The sequence below is a fragment of the Schistocerca serialis genome, chromosome 3, assembly GCF_023864345.2.
Source record: "Schistocerca serialis cubense isolate TAMUIC-IGC-003099 chromosome 3, iqSchSeri2.2, whole genome shotgun sequence".
Classification (NCBI taxonomy): Eukaryota; Metazoa; Arthropoda; class Insecta; order Orthoptera; family Acrididae; genus Schistocerca; species Schistocerca serialis.
Genome location: NC_064640.1, coordinates 373,072,523 through 373,094,517, shown reverse-complemented (window position 1 = coordinate 373,094,517; position 21,995 = coordinate 373,072,523). Strand labels below are relative to the sequence as shown.

The following is a 21,995-nucleotide window of genomic DNA, read 5'->3' as shown; positions in this document are numbered from 1 at the left end:
TCGTGTTTCAAATTCTGGAATATTCCATTCGTCTTCCCTGGTGAAGGAATTTCGGAAAACTGCGTTCAATAACTCCGCTTTAGCGGCACAGTCGTCGGTAACAGTACCATCGGCACTGCGCAGCGAAGGTATTGACTGCGTCTTGCCGCTTGTGTACTTTACATACGACCAGAATTTCTTCGGATTTTCTACCAAATTTCGAGACAATGTTTCGTTGTGGAACCTATTAAAGGCATCTCGCATTGAAGTCCGTGCCAAATTTCGCGCGTCTGTAAATTTTAGCCAATCTTCGGGATTTCGCTTTCTTCTGAACTTCGCATGCTTTTTCCGTTGGCTCTGCAACAGCGTTCGGACCTGTTTTGTGTACCACGGGGGATCAGTTCCATCTCTTACCAGTTTATGAGGTATGAATCTCTCAATTGCTGTTGCTACTATATCTTTGAATTTGAGCCGCATCTCGTCGACATTTGCATAGTCAGTTCGGAAGGAATGGAGATTGTCTCTTAGGAAGGCTTCTAGTGAGACTTTATCCGCTTTTTTAAATAAAATTATTTTGCGTTTGTTTCTGGTGGATTTGGAAGAAGCGGTATTGAGCCTAGCTACAACGACCTTGTGATCACTAATCCCTGTATCAGTCATGATGCTCTCTATCAGCTCTGGATTGTTTGTGGCTAAGAGGTCAAGTGTGTTTTCGCAACCATTTACAATTCGCGTGGGTTCGTAGACTAACTGCTCGAAATAATTTTCTGAGAAAGCATTTAGGACAATCTCGGAAGATGTTTTCTGCCTACCACCGGTTTTGAACAAGTATTTTTGCCAACAAGTCGAGGGAAGGTTGAAGGCTGAAGTCCCAACCAACTATAACAATAGAATGGAGAAGATTCTTGAAGTCATTTAAGAAGATTCTCCAGTCGTAGAATTTGTTTCTGCTATTATGCTTGTATTTAAGATCCCTGTTAAACTGGTTTTGTACCTTTGCTCAATAAACTATTCGTAAATGCACTGCGTAACACAACATCATTTTCGAAACCCTGTAATTGTCTCCCATTGCGACGCAGAAGATTGAAATTCTATTGTAAGCTGCTTATAATCTTCTTCTGTTATGGCGCAAAAGAACGGCGCCCTGCAATGTTACCCACGGATTAGACAACGCTTCAAATTGGGAACTGTCGACACAAGCGAAGAACTGCCAGAGCTGAAGAAGTTCATTTAAGGTGTAAGATTGGTTAATGACATCAATTGCCAGAGTGGCACTAAAATTTACCACAATTTTACCCAACGCTACCGTGGTCGCGTCAGACGATGGGAAGGTCATTATACCCCTTCTTACCCACATTTCACCCCTTTTTTCGACGACTGTGTGATGGAGGTCAGAGCGGCGACGCCCAGCGTAGAAATCACGCGGTTTTCTTATGTGTGGCCGAGGACAACATTTCAGACACACCACGTCTCTGTACCAACACCAAAAGGCATCAGGGTGTGGCATAAAAGGCGCCAGTTAAATCACCAAACGTGTAATATGGTGGAGAAGGACTCAAAATTCCCATTAAGCAATCCAGATTAAGGCTTTCTGTGGTTTCTCTAACGTACTTACGGCAAGTGCCAAGAGGGTTTTCTCGAAGGGAACATGGTCAATTTCGTTTTCCATCTTTGACCTATCCGAACTGCACTCTGTCTCTGACGACTCCGCCGTCGACGGCATGTTAAGTATTGATCTTTCCATCTTTGGTTTTCAAACATAAAGGAGCAGTCAATGAAAAGAAGACAGATGGAAATGATTAAATAAACTGTTTATTACGTCAAAAGTAATCGGCATAACTGTTAATACATTTATCCCACTGTGAGAAAAGACGATCAATCTATTATGGAAAAACGTTTGTTGTTGCCTACGGAACTATGGTTGTATCTCTACGCGCACTTCTTTGTTCAAAGGAAATCGGTGGTCACGAATGTCTCTCTTCAGGGCTCCAAAAATGGGGAAATCACATGGGGAGAAATCTGGACTGTATGGAGGATATGTAAGGGCTTACCAGCGAAACTGCTGCAGCGTACTCGAGACAACGTTGGCAATATGTGGGTGGTCCCATATATTGCAGAAGTTTCGGTGGAAAACCCTTGCACATTCTCCATACAGTCCCTATCTCTGCCCATGCGATTTCCGCTTTTTCTTGGAGACCGGAAGAAACACACTCATATTCGTCGATTTGCTTCGGACGTCGAGGTGCACGCCTAGGTACAGTTATGGTTCCGTAGGCTAGTATGCTACGCAGATTCAAGTCAGCGTTGTTGAACGTACATCTGGACGACTTTCTTTCAGACACTATTAGATCTATCGGTTGCATCTAGATTGGAAAGGGTCCTTAGAGTGCAATTCGTTGATCGCATCCAGCTGAGCTGTGTCCACTCTTGAACTGCTTCAGATATTCTCTCTGCAAAGAACGAAAGTGGCTGAAGGTTTGTGCTTGCGATAGCTCGAAAATGAGCGCAGGCGGTGTTCGTACTTCTTAGCTGTTACATTCATTTAGTCTCACAAACGGGCACTGCGTTCTGTAACTGTACAATAATATCATCGTGAGCGTATATGTTCTAAAGATATCTTAGGGAAAACGCCAATTTGTATATTTTACGTAGCTGGATCAGCTTTTGACTCTTCAGATAGAGCAAATGACGCGTGGTTCGATAGCTTTACTGTCGCTGTTTTGATCTTTTCCTTCCAGGTCTGTCTTTTTTCCAATTTTTGTGTTGGTGAGTGGAACAGGAGGGGAGTAGTTGTTTCCTTTGTATGTTGTATTATATTCTTATGTTTACCTTTCTCAGCCTACCGAAGGGAATTAATGAGCTTTGTTCTGCTATTTTCTGATGATTTACTTACTTATATGGAAGAGAAAAATAAATTTTCCAGCATGTCTACAGTAACTGCAGCATGCAGCACTACGAGGCAGGCGCCGGTGTTTTTGGCAATTGGCTCAAAAAAAAAAAAAAAAAAAAAAAAACATAGCTCTGAGCACTATGGGACTTAACTTCTGAGGTCATCAGTCCCATAGAACTTAGAACTACTTAAACCTAACTAACCTAAGGACATCACACACATCCACGCCCGATGCAGGATTCGAACCTGCGACTGTAGCGGTCTCGCGGTTCCAGACTGTAGCGCCTAGAACCGCTCGGCCACCCTGGCCGGCCTTTTGGCAATTGTAACCACTGATACATCCACTTGCACCATTACGACAGCCATTTATCCAACATGAACTGTGAAACGCTTCCTGTAGTATCCATATACACCGGTGTGCAAAATTAAGGGCGAAAGTAACTGCCACGTAACATGGCTCGATGGAACTTGGACCATGCGTAGAACGAACTGCCACGATAGAGTACAGAAGGTAACTGAAAGAAATACGCTGTGAGACGAGCATGATAGACTCTTTTATTCACTTATTTATTTATTAAGCTTAAGTGACCGCGATTCATGATGGGCCCCTGGAGATTCCAAAAGGCGGGGCATGGATCTTACGAGGGGCATTTGAAAAGTCCGTGCAAAGTCCGAGAGATGGCACCACCGGCTCGTATCGAGGTCATGTTTAGTTATTAGCATCTTTGGAAAGAATGCACACCAAGTTTCATCCATATTGGTGTATTTCTTTGTGTTTGGCATTCATGTGAATCAAGGAAGTTGAATGATTGTCAAAAAATGGACGAAAAAGAATTTCGTGTGGTGATTAAACATTACTTTATGAAAGGCAAAACGCCTCAGGAGACTAAAGAGAAGCTTGATAAACATTACGGTCACTCTGCACCTTCGATTAGAATGTTTATAAGTGATTTCAAAATTTTCGGAGTGTCCATAAGGGCACAAGGGTTGCTGAACGTTCTGGACGCCCTGTGGATGTTACGAATCCAGAAATAACTGATAAAATCCGGGCTATGGTGATGGATGACAGAAGAGTTGAGGTGCGTGAGATTGCTAGTGCTGTAGGCATCTCGAATGAACGGGTACATAATATTTTGCATAAACATTTGAAAATGAGAAAGCTGTCCGCAAGATAGGTTCCACGATTGCTCACGCTTGACCAAAAATGGAATTGTGTGAAGTGTTGCAACGATGGTTTGCAGCTGTTCAGGAAGAATCCGCAGGACTTTAAGCGTCGTTACGTCACTGTGGATGAAACATGGATAAATTACTATACTCCTGAGACCAAAGAACAATCTAAACAATGGGTTGCCAATGGAGAATCTGCACCAAACAAGGCGAAGACCATTCCTTCGGCCGGAAAGCTTATGGCGACTGTCTTTTGTGATTCACAAGTGATAATCCTCATCGACTATCTGAAAACGGTTAAAACTATTACAGGTGCATATTATTCATCGTTATTGGACCGACTGAAAACCAAGGTGCAAGAAAACGCCGGCGATTGGACCCCAAAATAGTCCTTTTCGGTCACGACAATACACCAGCACACACCCCAGCAGTTGTGGTCGCAAAATTAATGGAAATAGGATTCCAAATCGTTTCACATCCCCCATGTTCTCCAGACTTGGCTCCCTCGGACTACTATTTGTTCCCGAATTTGGAGAAATGGCTGGCGGGACAAAGATTTTATTCAAACGAGGAGGTGACTGCAGCAACTAGTAGCTATTTTGCAGACTTGGACAATTCCTATTATTCAGAAGGGATCAACAAAATAGAACAGCGTTGGACGAAGTGTATAAGTCTAAAAGGAGACTTTGTCGAAAAATACAGAAGGTTTACTCCAAACACGTAAGTAGTTTTTATTTTTGCACGGACCTTTCAAACGCCCCTCGTAATACGCTATGTGACCACCACGGACGGCAGTGCATGCTCTGAAACGCGCTTCCATGCTGGCCGCAAGGTAGGTAAGAAGTTAATGTGGTGGTGCGTTCCATTCCTCCACCAGCGCGATAGGCAACTGCTGGATGGTCGTTGGTGCCTGTGGAAGTGCTGCAATACGTATGTTCAACACATCCCACACGTGCTCTATGGGGAGTGGAGAGGCCAGTCCATTCGCCGAATATGCTCTCGTTGCAAGAGCTCTTCCGCCTGTGCTGTTGATGCCGCTGCGCATGATGATTCATAAAAAATGAAGTAGGGGCCGAATACACCCCTGAAAACACGCAGGTGGGGAAGAAGTACTGTGTCACAATAACCTTGACCAGTGAGTGTACCGCCTTCAAAGATTTTAACGCCAATGCGCCCACGCAACGTTATGCCTCCCCACACCACAACACCTCGACCACCAAAACGATCATGTTCGACAATGCTCAATGCACCTTCATATGGCGAGAGGTGGGTGCACTAATGCACCCAGCAACATTGTCGAGCATCATCGTTTTGGTGGTACAGGTGTTACGGCGTGGGGAGATATAAAATGTTTCGCAAAGTGCTTCACTTTTGCGTGCAAATGTGCTGTACTCAGTGCACAGGCGTTTGAAAAACGTCACTGTTAGATGTAGAAATTTGTATCTGAAGCCGTCGCATGTTAGTATAAATGCTGTCGTTTTGTCCAGTGTACCGTTTTTCTCCTTCATTATAATAACGTCTGTGACTACTTTACCTGCAACTGCACGTTTATGTTCCCGATGTTGCGGCACATCATCGTATCATTACAAAATCTGAGTATGTTATGAAGTTCTCGATTATTAAGATAGTTATCCAATTTTTTTATTCCTACCACTTTTCCTCCCTGTTGTACTGTGACAGCGCCCATCAGATTGCCAATACGTGCCATTTGCTCAGTATTCAAGATACCTATTAATCCAGCTAATTCTTTCTTGGTGCAAAAAAGGGAAATATCATAATTACTTCACCTTTCCTGCCGGCCTGGGTGGCCGAACGGTTCTAGGCGCTACAGTCTGGAACCGCGCGACCGCTGCGGTCGCAGGTTAGAATCCTGCCTCGGGCATGGAGGTTTGTGATGTCATTAGGTTAGTTAGGTTTAAGTAGTTCTAACTTCAGAAGTTAAGTCCCATAGTGCTCAGAGCCATCTCCTTTCCTAACAACGACGAACTGATTTTGATTCATTGGTACTTACTTATTGTGCTTTGGTTTCATTTTATTTGAAGGTTGATCAAGAAAACTCCCCTTTCAAAACACTCTGTTATTCTGTTTCGTGTTAATACTCTCCGTTAGTCCATCCAACCCGCTAGGATTATTAAAGTGTTGGTCGTTCTGTTCCATGAATTTATTCTCGCCAGCAGCTAAGGATGTGCGTTTCGCCACAGGCAGATCCTAGTATACACAATAAAACCAAATACAACTGGATGCATCAGTCGTCGCAAAGGCTGCTGGCTAGCAACTGTTTCACATCACCTACCCAGTCCATGGACTCGCAGCTAAAGTTGAGCATGAGATGGTTTCTGTTCTAGAGTTTGCACCTTCCTTGCTGTCTGAGTGTTAACGACAACTTCCCTGTTCTCTCTGACATAATACTCCACTGTCTTGACAATATGTGGTTGCTGAAGAGTTCCCAGAGCTTATCGCTACAGGGGATTGGAGGCACCAAACAGTCTCCAGTTGGGGCATCACCGGTTCGGCAAACCCGAACTCAGTCGTAGATGACTGCGATCCCTGAGCTGTTAGCTATTTGGCAGGATTCTGAGAGCACATGTAGCGTGAGCACGGTGAGAATTCTGTTTTATGAGCTTTAGAAGGTACTGGTGTCACTGTCTCTGAGAAGCGATAGTCGTCGACAGACTTGGTTATTTTCGTGTGTCGTGTGATCCTCAAGCGATACCTTGAAAATAGCAGAGAAAACGTCATATTCGCAATAATAAATTATTGCTTTACTCCAGTTGTCACCGTACACGTACCATCTGCTTGCAATTTTATCTATTTTTAGTCTATATAGCAGATTACCCGCTTGGTCACAGAAAGGGGGCGGAGCGTGTATTCGTAAGAAGTAAAACTGGTGAAAACGTGTGGTTATGGCGCATATATCGGCGTGATATGTAGTACCAAATCCATTTGTGAAATATTTCATACGAAACGGTCGACAATTCAGCTGTCCTTGATAAAGCGGATATGCTATTTATAATTTTCGGTAATGAACAAACATTATTGAACTAAGATTTTCAGCCTTTCTTGCGCATTTAATCTAGTTCAGTGTTTCGTCGCTACACATTCTTTACAATTCAAATCTTGAGAACGTTCTTTGCGAGTGAGAGAATACGTATTTAGTGAAGAAAACTCCAGCTTTTTTGTTTATTTATGAATTTCTCTATAATTAAATGAGTGTTATCTTTTGAATCTTTTGTACTTTAGTTAAAGAACAATAACTGTATTTTGTGGGCATGTGTATTTATAACCACTCTTATTCATTTACAGATAGAAACTAAAGCCAAAGTAGCTAAGTGTCCGAATAATTTTTCACACTGACCGTAACACGTTACTGACTCTATCTGTATTTTCCAAAAGAGCGTTTGGACGGCCCTGCATAAGCCATGCACATGTATTTAATAATGATATCTAACCACGACCACTATCTACTCTGATTTACATTTTCCATGACTTTCAAGTTTCTTTTGTGGAGCTGGAGCGTTTACAAATATTCCACAAATAATCCTTTCACATCTTTTATCTCAACATGTTTCAAGAAAGTAGGGACAGGTCAAGTTTTATTCGTAAAGTTTGTGTAAATCCGAAGCTTCCCATCATCTAAAAAATTGCGCAGGTGATGAGAAAAATGGGACTGCACATGGCGGAAATTCAAAATGAGAAGATCGGGCACGAATATCGGGAGGCAGTCTCAAGTCTCTCTCTAAGTTTCAGAGTTTAAAGCACTAGACTGGAAATACACAAAGTATTTGTCTTTCTGTGCTGATTAATGACGTAATTCATTTCCCTTCAGAAGATACAATATCTTCGACTGTCTCTTCGATTTGGTCGGAACGAGGTGGTCCTCTCTTCAATACAGCATTAACGCTCTGACAATTAAGATTTAGAATTTCTATTGTATTTCTAGATCACTGAGGTAAATACCCCGTAGATCCTGGACACGCCATGAGCCATTTCCTCTCATATCCTTGAAGAATCTCTAATACCTCGAAGTCCGACAGATAGCTGTATTCTAACCTTCCTCCCTTCTTCGAAGTGTACAGAATTCTCGTGAACGACCAGAACCTATTGCAACACTCATTCATTCTCAGCTGAATTTATTAGATGATTTTTAAATTCAAGAAAGATATCTAATGAACGTTTGAAATGTAATGACAAATATCCTTAGCGTCATTCGATCATGGGGAAATAATAAAATGTTTTTCACCCTGCTAAAGACCTGTTTAGAATAAGAATGAGTATTTAGTGATCAAACTTTGCTTCTAAGTGCATTGTAAATTTGGTTTTATGACACAGGCATTTTAAACCTATTCTGAGAACTAACAGAGATTGGTGATCTGAAATTATGTAAATTAAAGAGAAAAGGTCTCTTACCTGATAAAAATGTTTACTATCGATTTTTTTAGCTTGGCGTGACAACCCATTAGGTAAAGCACAATACATTAAATGTCCAGCCGTTTAAGCAAATAAAAAAAGAAGCTGGATGATCACAGAATCCAATGAAAAAGTAAGTTTCACACGAAAACCACAAATTCAAAAGCTGAGGCGACGTCAAACTGCGCTAGTAACATCTTGACACTGAAATGATAAAATTGATATTAATATAAAAAAATACGTGCTTCACTGGTTAAAACACAAAGAAAACAAATAGAAATATTTGAATTGCTGTAAACAATATTTTGGACCGCGTGCAGTATAAAGGGTAACAAAGAAGTGTGGAAATTGTCCTGACGTACGCAAGTTCTTAACGAAACTGCCAACTGTAAGACAAGCTCATCTTATGTTTGTGAGACCTGTAGTAATTTGTATCCTGCTCAAAATTGTTCGTTCGTTAATACATTTGGGTGTGACAGGTTTGTAAGTGTACTGCAGATACTTCTGCCGGTGAAATACCCCATAGTAACACGCCAAGAAAAGAACTGTAATTTCAGGAAAGAAGTCTGTTTGTGTGACTCTCCAGTACCTCAGTGACCTCTTTGTGAGAATACAGGGCAGTTTTCTGTATCGGCGTCCGTATCCGCTGCAGTTGCTTCGACTTATACTTGTTCCATCTCTCCCCGACACATCGCTGAAATCCCGGTCCTCTCATTCTTCCGAAACGAGCCGCGTGTTGTCACAGTGTAGGAAGCTCCACCCTGAGGGCCATTTCTTGCGTGGCGCCCCAAAAATAAACCTTCTCCGGCCGTCTGCCAGCAGAGTCTTTAGTAGCGAAGAAGCGAGTGTCTCGAATACCTGTTGCAGCGAGAGATCTTACGTAAATTGGACAAAAATGGTTGGTTTATGTACCTTATTCATTTCTTTTGAACGTAGTTATAGTTTTACGTATCTTTTATCTTTCCTCGTGTTCGAAAGCTGTTGTTGTAAGTTCAAAGCTAAGGATAAGTATGACCACGTGCATGAAACCTGTGGGGGTATGTATCTATACTTTCCTGAATGAAGTGTGTGAAGGCCATCTGATTGTAGTTATTTCAGAATACTATCTGAACACTTAAAAACTAAGCTGTGTAAAGGAACAAAGGAAACTGCCCGACTACATTACGCCTGAGTGAGCAGGATAAATTCGGATTTAATAAGTATAAGTACTGAGACGTGATCATATAATTTATTACTATTCATTTCCTTCTCCTTTTATCGTTGAAGACTGTGAGTACTTGTTAATATAAATTCATGAGATGATGTAATCTGCAACATGTGCACACTTGCCAATATGTTACAACTCTTTGGCATCTTCATAGAAAGTGACAATGATTCTATATTTACTGACTAATAATGCCGCGCAACGAGCGTCAGATTCTTGAAGCTTTGAAGATGATGTCCAACTGAAAATTCATGAAATCTTAGAATATGGATGCCAACTTTTGCAAGCGCCTTTGTTTCGTTAATTGCATTGATAGTGGTACCATTCCATAAGTACATACAATGATATAAAAGGTGTGCATTAGAAATAAATTTTGCTTCTTCTTCCGGACAAGGAATATATTTACAAAATAATGCCTCTTTAAATGTTCTTGTGCTTTTTAGTGTATGAAGATTGTTAGGCAGATCCTAAGAGAGGATTAACTCACAAAAATGACAGACTATTTTGATGATCAGTTCCATGTATTAATATCAATAGTGCCAAGGTTGCTCAGTGGAAAATTCATTGCAAGATGATTTGTTTTAGAACAGATTAGCGACACATTTGCCAGAGTAGAAATATATAACATACACAGAAACTGTATCAAATTCAGTTGTTTGGATTCGAGCCACGATGTGACCCACAATGTTAACCTATCTCAAATACTGACAAGAATTGTAGCTACAAGTAAGCAGTGATAATTTAAAAACAAGGTAAACTGTTGATACGTGAAATAAAATCAAAGAAACCTACGTTTTAAGCTCAGATTTCGTCTAATGAGAGGTAAGAGGCAGCATCCGTACATAAGTCAATCATCTGGCCAGAATATATACTTTCAGTTCAGTGATCTTTCATGCTGTCCGCCTGTTTAACTGAGCGATAACATACTTGCCTCCCATGTACTGGGCCTGGGTTCGATTCCGGGCTGGTTCGGAGATTTTTCTCCGCGTGGGGACTGGTTCTTGTGTTATCAATATTTCATCCTTATCATCGGTCGCAAGTCACCCAAAAGTGGCGCCGACTGAAATAAGACTTGCACTTGGCGGCCGAACCCAAATGGGACATCCCGGCCAGCAGTGCTATACGACCATTTCATTTCCATCTGTCATGCTCTGTTAATTTTCATTAGGTCACAGGTTTACAACACAGTGTTTTCTCCCTTGTTTGACAATAGTCAGGAATACTGTAAATAGCGAATATAAGCGTAATGTGTTTATATACATAGCAAAATGACGTAAAACTTAAATATTGCAAATACTTGTCAGCGAACGTGCTCCATTATGAAGAAAAGTCACGAAACACTGTTTTACTTTTGGTGTACGAGAAGTATGTCTTTCTCCTTCGAAGTATTTAACTGAGTTACCTCCTACATACAACAATACTTACAGTAATTTAAATGCATGTTGTAATTCTCTTCCATCTTCACAGAAAGTGACAATGACGCTATATTTACTGGCTAATAAACTCAGACTACTCGCGTCACGTTCTTGAAGCTCTGAAGAAGAAGATGTTCAACTGCAAATTCATGGAATCTCAGAATATGAACTGAATTCGTAAAACCGTATCCTGATATTACTATCCAGTTCTATTATTTATCCAGTTGTGTATCAGGGCGCAAATGGAAGACAGGGCCATTGTGTAAAAGGTTCTGCAGTTTGTAGAATAAGCAGTCAGTTATGTATCAACATGAAGGTCCAAATGCTATGCCTCATCATTGTGATTACACTGTTCTGCTAAGAGCTATTGAGTTCTTGACTTAGCAGATTTGGATGCTCACCGTTCTGTATATATCCTCAATATGCTGACTTCAAAATGTTTCAAGTTTAGTTATTGTGTTGAATTATGGAGAGTATGAAATGTATTTTTCTGTTGTTGACAGTTTTCACCATGTACCTTAATAGGGTTCCCATAATTTATGTGTAACTGACCGAGAAATTTCTCTTAAACTGACTAAAAATGGACGAAATTTCGGAAGCAGAAACCAGGAGAAATCTCGAGGACATTTCTGTTAAGCTTAAAAAATGACATAATTAATAAAAATATTTTATCGGCTTTGTGATTACCACTGTCTGTAGCTGTACCACAATAACTAGCCTTTGAAAGATCATCGCTATTTTTATTTTATTTTTTGTGGGGAGGGGGGGGGGGGGGTATCGCGTGCTAACACTGATCTCACAATTGCTGTTGATTTTATTCCGCCCAGCGTCACATTTTTTACTACTCGCAATCATTAAAATTCTTGGAACTTAGCCTAGAAGTACAGTCCACTGATTTCAAAGACATATGATGTTTAATAGTATGAAAGCACATTGCTGATTCCTCTGCTGTTACTAATTTGCCTTGTTTAAATGAATTTGGAATAAAATAACTGTCCATTTTTTGTTCTTGCAGAGTACACGTTTGATTTACGTTTTACGGCGGTTAAATGATCCGTAATATCTACTCTGCCTGCATGTGCAATGGAAACGCAACACTTACAAATTATAACTTCCACTTCATAGTGACTTCTCCCTCATTTTATGAAAAACCTCTTGGAATGAACACTTCCCCTTTGGCACTGTGAGTTCACTTGAAAGAATCAAATACTTTAATAACAAATTAACTGCTATGTGACTTAGAGCAACATAGAAGCACATTGGTGGAAAGCTTAACCTAAATTGAGATAAGGGGCAACAATGGAAACTTAGCAGCATTACCACACAATAAGATTCCTTAACGGACTCAGTTAGCTGCGATAATAAAACCTTAGTTATTTAGATAACAGCTGGAGTTGAAATACAGATTAAGGCAAGAATTTGGAGAAATCCGAAATCCGGATCAAACTGCCGTCCGGAAAACCGGGACATTTGGCAACCCTAAGTCCTTTCTTCATTTATCATTATTCTCTCTTCGTTTGTATTCATTTCAGTTCAACGTATTATAGGCATTTCTGTCCGTATTCACATTTCCTTCCTTCTTCTTTCTTCCAAGACATTTGGCTTAAACATGTTCCAAAGAGGGCCGTTCGAAGTGCATGACGAGATAGGCCCACGCCAAGGGTGCAGGCACACAGAGGGCACAGAATCTGACCAATTAAGAAAATGTGGTTTACAAGTTAACCCGAAGAAGCACGTGAATTCTCCTACCCCTCGTATTCCTACCTTCCGCCCATGAGAAGAAGTACTTCCCTCGGCCGGTGATTGTAAAAGCACGCTGTGTCCTTTCTAAAGTGTCATTTCGTCCTTGCAATATGATGAAGACACTACTACGATCAAACAGACGTCTATCGATAACATGGTTTACGTGGTAACAGTGGGCTTAGTTCACACAGTTTGTCGTGTACACAACTTGCTCCTGCTCAACAATGGGGCTATTTCTGCAGCTTTGCTACGGTGTTGTATGACCTCGGAGGTCGGTAAGCCGTTGCTGAACGAATATGGTATTTTACTGAGGGCATCCGGTTTTTACCGTATGAGGACTGGAGCGACACTGTTTGAACAAGAGTGCTTTAAAGTATTTAACACAATCATAAGTGCACTAGATAACAGATCTCACAAGTACCAAAACATTTCATCTGACTAACTTCCTGTCAGGAAACGCCTTAAACGAAAGCTCTGTGTCTTATATTGAAATATGTGCAGCTGATTTTGTTGTCAAATATAGCAGAGATGTTGATGCAGCGTAGCTAGTTAAAGTAATAGCTGCTTTCAAATTCCAGGTTTTCAGAACAGATCAAAAGCATTGAAACGGATTTCCGTTTGGATATTTCGAAGGTTTTGCGAAGCACTGGTGTAAGTAAGTGATGCTTATCCAAACGTCGAAATAGATTTGCGAGCGACTGCAGTATTTTGAGTGAAAGCAGGCTGTTAACTCTAAAATAATGTCCATAGGATGTGACACAGCTGTTAAACTTGACTTCAGTGAGGATATCAGTTTGTTTTTTCGCTCAAAACAAAGAAACGCAAGTTAAAATTATAATACAAACATAATTATTGAAAGGGATGTTTTCTCAGCTCTTAATTAAAACCCTTTTTCTTCTATTTCTGGTTAGTAATGTATTCACAATTGACAATTTATAAAGAACAAATAAAACCTGTTCTTTGTTATTGTTGTTATTATTTGCATATGGATCCTGTTGCATCACGCAGTAGTTTCAGATTAGTGTTCCCGATCTTCCATATGGTTCTTCTTCTCTCTGCGTAGGCCATTTTTCTTTCTTTAGTTCAATTGATTCCTTTTTCTTTTTAATCTTTCGATTCAACAGATTCCTGTCTACCACTTCCATTGCTTTTCTGGACTTCCTTTTTAACTTTTTTGGTCCATGACATATTCCTTAACTGTCCAACGTATCCCATAATCTTGTGTCAAAGCCTTGTTGTTGGGAGTCTTTGAACATGTCCATAAAATTTATATCCTCGTTTTCTAATGTTTGCAGCCAGGTTTGACAATTTCTCTGTTGCTTTACGGTATTTTAGTCTCAGGTCTTCCGTTTTGTCTGGGCCAAGAATTTTCCTCACAGTTCTTTGTGCTTTCCCAGTACGTATTCCAGATCGCCTTTTCTGTTGAGAATTAAAACTTACGCTCACGTACAGAGCTTTAGGTGTTTTAACGTCTAACTTTTGTAAGTGTGGTTAAGCACTTTTGGTTGTAAATGCCATGAGTTCTCCTGCATGCTGTCTAGAGTTTTTGCTTCCTTTACTGGTCTCGTTTGTTCTATGACCATTTTCGTTTGCCATACTTCGTGTCTAATTTCTGAACGTTAAATTTAGTACAAATCAAATCAGTCAAAAAATAATAAAATAAAATAAAAAGACGGGGATTAGTTGGCCAGCTTTGTCATCGCATTCTTTAAAGACTTCTGTCATCGCTGTAACTTTACTGTCCGCTGATATCGCTGAATCTCCGAAAGTTAAGCAAGAGTTATTAACGTTATCTTTGTTCTTTCAAGCAGAATATATTTCCAGAGATTTCGATTTTTTAAATTCTTTTCCCTATTTGATTTTTTAATTATTTTTCTCATTTCCTAAAGAATTCACCTAAAATGAGATTGAAGTTGAATAGTGATAGCCCATCTGCTTCGCGAATTCTTGTTTTAGGTTCAATTTTTCCCAATCAATTTTTACTTTGGACGTTGTGTCTGTCAGTGTTTCATTAATGATACTTGCTGTTTTTCAGTCTAGTCCCTGCCCTTCTAGGATATGAAACAGAGAATGTCGGTCTTCCAAGTCATTCTTCTTGAAGTCGACAAAAGGGTAGATGATAGAGCTGGTTCGAGTTGTCATATATTTTTAATGTCTTTTTAGATTGAAGCTCTGTTCTACGCATCATCACCACGGTAGAAAGATCGCTTGGTATTCGCCCATCTTAAGTTCACCCTGTGTTTGTGTTCCTTTGAAGTAAACATACTGAGAATATCTTCTATGTGATTCGAAGGAGGGGGGTCTTCCTGCAGTTACTGACGCCTGTCCTGTCACCCTTGTTGAGGGGTGGATGGATGAATGCGTACTTCAAATCTTCTGGCAGTTTTTCTGTGTGCCAAATATCCGTGATGATTTAAGTGTAAGTTCTGAAAGTGAGTTTTTCCCTATGTACTTCAATAACTCTGCGATTATTCCATTTTACCCAGATGTGCTGCTGCATTTTAGTCTAAGAGTATGTTTGTAGATTTCATCTCTGGTGGATGAATATGATTCTGTGTGTGTGTGTGTGTGTGTGTGTGTGTGTGTGTGTCATAGTAATAGTAGTAGTAGTAGTAGTAGTCGTCGTCGTCTACCTGGGAAATCTTGTAGATGGTTCTGGACAGTTGTGTAGGTCAGAGAAGGACCGAAATTGCTCCCTGCAGTTGTGAATTATCAGAGCGAGTTTACCGTCCTGCTTTCTAAAACACCCTTTCCGCGTTATGTATCCACTGATCCCTCCACTGAACGACCTGCATTAGTCACGCTTGTTGTACTTCGTAAAGCTAATTTAAAAAAATTAGTATTGTTATTGATGTGTCTCCTCCATCTCTGCCTGATTAATATTACCACCTGATTTTTAATCTCGAAAAAGTGTTGTTCAGTTCACGGTGATTTTTTGCTGTTGTATTTCTGTAAGGCTCTCTTTCGTTCTTCCAAAGTGTGGTACCATGCTTTGTCCCAGTAAGATTGTTTCCAGTGGGTTAGCTTTATGGCTTTCTGTATGGTCTTGGTTTGGAACTCTTCCCAGTGTCTGCCATTTGTTTCTCCCATTCCTATTTTATATTGCAGGAGTTTTTTGGATCCTTTTTGTGTCAATTTTCTGAAGGTGTATACTGTTGCAGTGTGATCTTTTGGAGTAAATTTAACTTTGGTGCGAACACGATCGATCCGAGTCGACGTCTGAAGCTCTGTGGATTTGTACATCATGATTTTCAAATTTTTTTGTTGGCACAACGCAATGAAACGGCCCATTCTTGTTTGTGAATTTCTGTGCTGAGAAATTGCCAATCGTTTGTTGGTGTACTTTTTCTCTGCCAAGTTGTGCTATGGAATTGCCTTGTAAGATTCTTACGCCTGTTCTTTATTATACATCATAATGTACAGTAGCTCCATAAACAATACATCAATACAATACCGTTTTACTTTTATACTACTTGCGATTTTTTTGCTGCAATTATACATTTAGTTCGTTGTGTGCGATGTTTTCTATAAATATAGTTCAGTTAAGTAACATTTTCAATACTGCTTAATTTTTCTTAAACCTACTCAAACCTACTCAAAAACTAGGTGAAACTACGTAGAAAAAATGCAGAAATGTAGTTTTACGATTCGAGGGGGAAGGAGGGGGAGCAGAATTAACAGTTCTGCAAAGGGTACGGGATCACTTCGGTACGGCGCCGGTTCGTAATAATGTTACTGTGTCGAATTAAGAAAACGTATGAAACGTAGAATAATTTGAAATGTTTTCAGCTCTTGGTGCCCCACAGCTTGCAAATCGTTTTTCACACCTCCGTCAGCTGCTATGAAGATCTCATCAACAGGCACAACGAAATTTTCAAATACAGCATCTGTGTGGACACATACATGACATTGCATCTCCCTTTACACGAAGTCGAAAACAGGAAATGGACAAGAGAACTCAATTTATATAATCCTTAATACAGTAGCACACCGCATCCATGAAAAGTGTTCATTTGAAACCGTGGGAGTTCACTGTAGGTTGTACGTGAATCATCCTTTTCTTCAGTTCTGTGAAGAAAGTAGGAGGGTCAGCGCTGGTTGTCGTTTGACATTCCTGGAAGAAGTTTCCAAGTAATTTCAGCGCAGTACCTTAAAACATGTGGGGACATCAATCCACAAAAAGTGTAGTACCAACACGTACTAGCTGGTACTGAAGCCCCATATTTCATTAAAACTCAGTGCGAGATACATAAAACACTACTACAGCAACCAATTGAACGAAACATACTGGTCTAAAGGCGGGAAGGCAGAGAGTCTAAAATCAAAGATATTTTACACTTAACTATACAGAGATAGTTCTCGTCTAATTGCGTCGTCACATAGGTTCCCCCCACCCCTTACAGAGTGGAGCATCTGGAATGAAGGGAGATTCGTGGCGTACAGTTCTATCAGCCCCAGTGGGGGTTGGCGGTAAAATCGGAGAAGCCGATTGTCTGATGAAGAATGGTCTGATGATGACGTACACTTGACAACAGCCGTATTTAGGCGTCGGGGCGAATATAGGGGGAGCGGCCCAAAGCATTGTCTTCTTGCAACAGGTAGGCCAGTCTGACACGTTCCAAGGACACCGTAGTAGGCTTGCCAGAAACCAACATCGTCACAATGTGTTCATACCGTGACAATACGAGATAAGGAACTGAGTGTGTTTTCAACGGAATTTTGACAGAGTCAGGACACAGTATAACATGCTAGTACGTATATAACGTGAGAGCATGTACGTAAATCTTAATGTACGAAGATATCAAGATCCGCGTGCCAATGTGCTGGAGATGGCGAAATTTGGAAATACAGTTATTGACTTGTTGCAAGATGAATGGAGGGTCTCGCAGCATGTAGTCGTATAGCTGTTCTAAAACTTTCGAAGGATGTCTGAATGGTTCACCATGCATTAACTCTCCTGCAGAAGCTCGAATATCGGATTTAATTGCAGCACATAGTCTCAGTAACACTAGCGGTAGAGCAGATAGCCACAAAGAGCCATGACAGACTAGGGAAGACTTTAAAGTGCGATGCTATCGTTCCATCATCCCGTTACTGACCGGAGTTTAAAGTCATGTAAGTGTACCAGTTCGTGGAACCAAGTAAACTTAAATTGACGTTCTTGTTCAGTTGTGATGTTGTTGGTTAGACTCTTCAGTTCAGAGCGACTGGTCGTGCTTATTTCCGGTCGCTATTGTTCTTTGGGTAGCTGCGAGGAGTTTTGCATTTTCTCTCCTCTTGGCCGAATCGGAAATAATACCAATACCAGTTGTGTAACTGGTTGTTGACATTGCGGCGAGAGCTCAAATGGTTCAAATGGCTCTAAGCACTATGGGATTTAACATCTGAGGTCTTCAGTCCCCTAGAATTAGAACTAGTTAAACCTAACTAACCTAAGGACATCACACACATCCATGCCCGAGGCAGGATTCGAATCTGCGACCGTAGCAGCCCCGTGGTTCCGGACTGAAGTGCCTAGAACCGCTCGAACACAGCGGCCGGCGGTGAGAACTTCGCCGGCTGCTGTGCTGTGGGCTTTTGTGAATTTGTGCTGTTTCTGTCAGATTGTGGGAGTTGCTGCCCTCTAGAGACGTCCAAAGCATTTAAATGTGTGACGCTATTACTACTTTGTGGGTCTCCGCACGACTTGTTATGTAATAAAATCCTACGTATGCGCTCAGTTACCAGTAACTAATAATACAAGTCCGCAGTATCATCTGAAACTACAGCACTTTTGATAGCGAAAGCCAAATGACTGCAGCATACTTGTTTTAATGTTGCATCAGACACTTCAGCTTCATTCACTGATGTTCTTATGTTATATCAGAATGCAGACGGAGATTTATCACCAGTAACTTTACTTTTCAGAAATTCTTGAATGCGTAGGTCTCTTGATTTGCCAACGTAGCGGAGCATATCGTCTTTAAGCTGTTCATACTTGTAAGGAAGGTTGTGTTATGAACGATGTTTGACAAAAATAAAAGAGTTTGAGTGTCTAAAGCACTGACAGTCGGGATGAAGTATAGACTGTCATCACATACACCATAGGCCACAAACGAAAGTTCCTGTTGTTTGTACCGTAGGTCCAGGTGTTGTGGCATGTACAGCGGAGAAACGATTTTGTTTTGTGGCACTTAAGACGTGATGCAGCTAACCATAAATTGTCTATAGGCTTATATCGTGCAAATTGTCAGGCATTTCTCCATCATTTGGAAGTACTGGAAGGGCAAGGATTACTGTTTTTTTTTCCGAATTGCACGGTAACTGTTCTGACAAGACAGCATCTGTTGCAGCAAACGTAGTATCCCCACACTTAATGTGTTTCTCACGATCCGTGGGTTTCTTTGGAATCAACTCGTCTGAGGACATCGATCCACAGGAAATACAATAAGTATTCGATGATGATGAAACCGCACACTTTATTAAAACTCAATGAGAAAATACTACAACAGCGATCACTCGAAAAAAACTTGCCAGCCAAAAGATGGAAAGACAGAGTGTCTAAAAACAAGGGTATTTTACACTTCATTGGTTCAGAGAGAGTTTTCGACTAAATGCGTGTCCCTAATGTTATGGGTAATATAATATATATTAGCTGATTTAGCTGTTTCATAAGCTTGTATGGCACTCTTCAGTCTGCAATGAAACCTTTCAATTTTTCCATTAACTTGTTGATGGTATCAGAATCCTAGTCTATTTACTTTGCTAAGATTTGGGATACGCTAGACTGAAACTGTATTGTTTGATTTGGTATTATCTGTTGTCGGGTTCCAAATCTGATAATACATGAATCAAATTATGTTGGTGCTACTGTAACTGGTTAAATGTTTCGAAGGAGTACAACTTGTATCCAGCTGGTAAATCTATATATGCTGTGCTTAATTTGTAAGGAAAAAAAATGCATTAAACCATTTTAGCACACTTTTTTCGTCAGAGAGATGGTAAACAGTACACTAACCTTTTGGAGTGTGGTAGAGGACCCACTACATGAATAAGTACACGTGAAAATATTCACCAACAGTGTGGAATAGGCGATGTAGTATGTGCTATAATTTTGCTCTCCTCGCAGGCTGTAAATGCCTTAGTCAGTTGTCACTCGTCCTTCTTTAAGTTTGGCCAGACAAATTTGTATGTTATGAGCTTGACTGAAGATCACTCTCTTGAATGAGCCGTGTTGTGGTAATGCTTAAAACTCTGGTCCTAAATTGTTTAGGAATATATAGACAAACGGTTTCAACAGATATATCACACTACAGTCTTAATCCATTAGGAGTAGTAAACTGCTTCGATTTCAGTGAAGTGTTGCAACTTGACTTAAGAGCTTGAGGTTAACCTTTCTCTTTTGAGATAGCTATTTCATCGTAGTCCATCATCTGTAACTCTTCCAGTCTAGACAGATGATCAGCCACTTCATTTTCTGTGCCGGACACAGAACACAAATCAGGTGTTAACTAAGAACTACAGTGGAGGTAAAGGAGTGGTAATGGTGAAGCCTTCGCATTCTTTTATTTGAATGCATTAGTTTATGGGACTCTATCGGTGCAGGTAGAAAATGTTATTCCTTCAAGTAGATATTTGAAATATTTTGCCATTAAATAAAGAGGCATCAGGCATCGACCCTTGCTGAAACACCCATATTAGTATGTGACGTAGCCTCCACAGTGGATACAGGTGCTGACTGGCAACTAGTCGATCACGCAGGTGGCGAATACTGTCCAGGGATACGTTATACCACACGCTCGACCTGTTAACGTGTTTCTGTAAGAGTTATTCTCCGACAAGTCACAGAGGTCACTTCTCATACCATCACATCCAACACATGCTTGATTGGAGACACGTCTGGTGATCGTGCTGGCCAGGGAAGTTACTGCAGGTCTTGTAAATCATGTTCAGTTTTAGGGGAGTATGTGGACGTGAGTTATCCTGCTGGAACAACACATCACCTTCCTGTTGCAAGAATGGCAAAAGAAATTGTTTAGCAACATTCTGCAGGTACTGAACGCTGGTTGGTGTCCACTCCAGTAACACCAAAGGTGAACAAGAGTTTTAGCTAAACACACACCAGGCCACGAATTCTGGGGTGAGGACAGTGTGTCTTGGACGAATACACTCTACGAGACAGTGCTCACCAGTTCTATGTTGTACATGCAAACGACCATCACTTGTGCGGAGGCATAACCTGCTTTCGTCGCTGAAGACCGTAGTGTGCTATTTCATCTTCCAAGTGATCCTCTAATGGCACCAGTCGAGCCGTGCACGATGATGCTGTAGCATGAGCGGAAGACGGGCCAGAGGTATGCACACCCGTAGTCCCGTTGTTAACAACTGTTTCGCAACTTTTCGTGTTGACACGTTTGGGCTCACAAGCCCTCTCATCTCCGCTGTAGTAGCTGTTCGATCTGTCACTGCTGTCCTTACAATACTACGATCCTGGCGGGTGTCTGTGCTGCGTGGACATCCAGAACCTCATCTACGAATGAGGAATGTTCACGTGACCACTAACACCAGCACTGTTGCACAACTGACGCAACACGTCCAACTTGTGAGTCAGTTCTTCTAAAGGATCGCCCTGCCATTCGGAAACCCACAATTTGACACCTTTCAAAGCCGCTCAGTTGGCTGTAGGAAGCACGAGTTCGTGCATCTCTGTGGCATGGGTGCCTGTTTGCTTCACACGTTTGCATCACACTGAGCCTTCTGACTGGTAGCATTCCCTGTTAAAGGGTAGACACAGATTGCTCTCATATCTGTTGGCGGATGACACTGAAACCATTATCAGTACATCCACTATTCCCATGGAGGTATATGACGGTTATCGGAGCACAATCGACGTCTTCTCATCATGTCTAGTTATTCTTTCCTTGCGGGAGTGAAAGGATGTAAATAAATATTTGCTACTCGTACTGTTGGATGAATAGCACTGAAAGAAAAGCAGCTCAGCATTCACTACGCAAGTATCGTATACTGGAACAATTAAACATAAAAAATTAGGTGTATTATGAATGTGCTAGAGCAACCAGTTAAAAGTCAGGAGACTAAGAAATACCACAATATGATTGTTTAATAGATGCTGAATGAAAGGTTCCAGCAACATAAGAATCAGTTAATACCAAAATTATAATAGCAAAGTTAATAATACAATGAGATCATT

The 21,995-nt window shown here is 40.9% G+C and overlaps 1 protein-coding gene across 1 annotated transcript in view; it reads left to right on the top strand.

The window, feature by feature from the left end:
- The first annotated feature begins 9,187 nt into the window (after positions 1 to 9,187).
- Positions 9,188 to 21,995, top strand: part of LOC126470194 (tubulin alpha-1 chain-like) — a 38,542-nt gene continuing 25,734 nt past the window's right edge. The window contains exon 1 of the mRNA XM_050097854.1: positions 9,188 to 9,341. Coding sequence (XP_049953811.1) covers positions 9,339 to 9,341 — 3 coding nt within the window. The 5' untranslated portion in view covers positions 9,188 to 9,338. The remainder of the gene's footprint in view (positions 9,342 to 21,995) is intronic.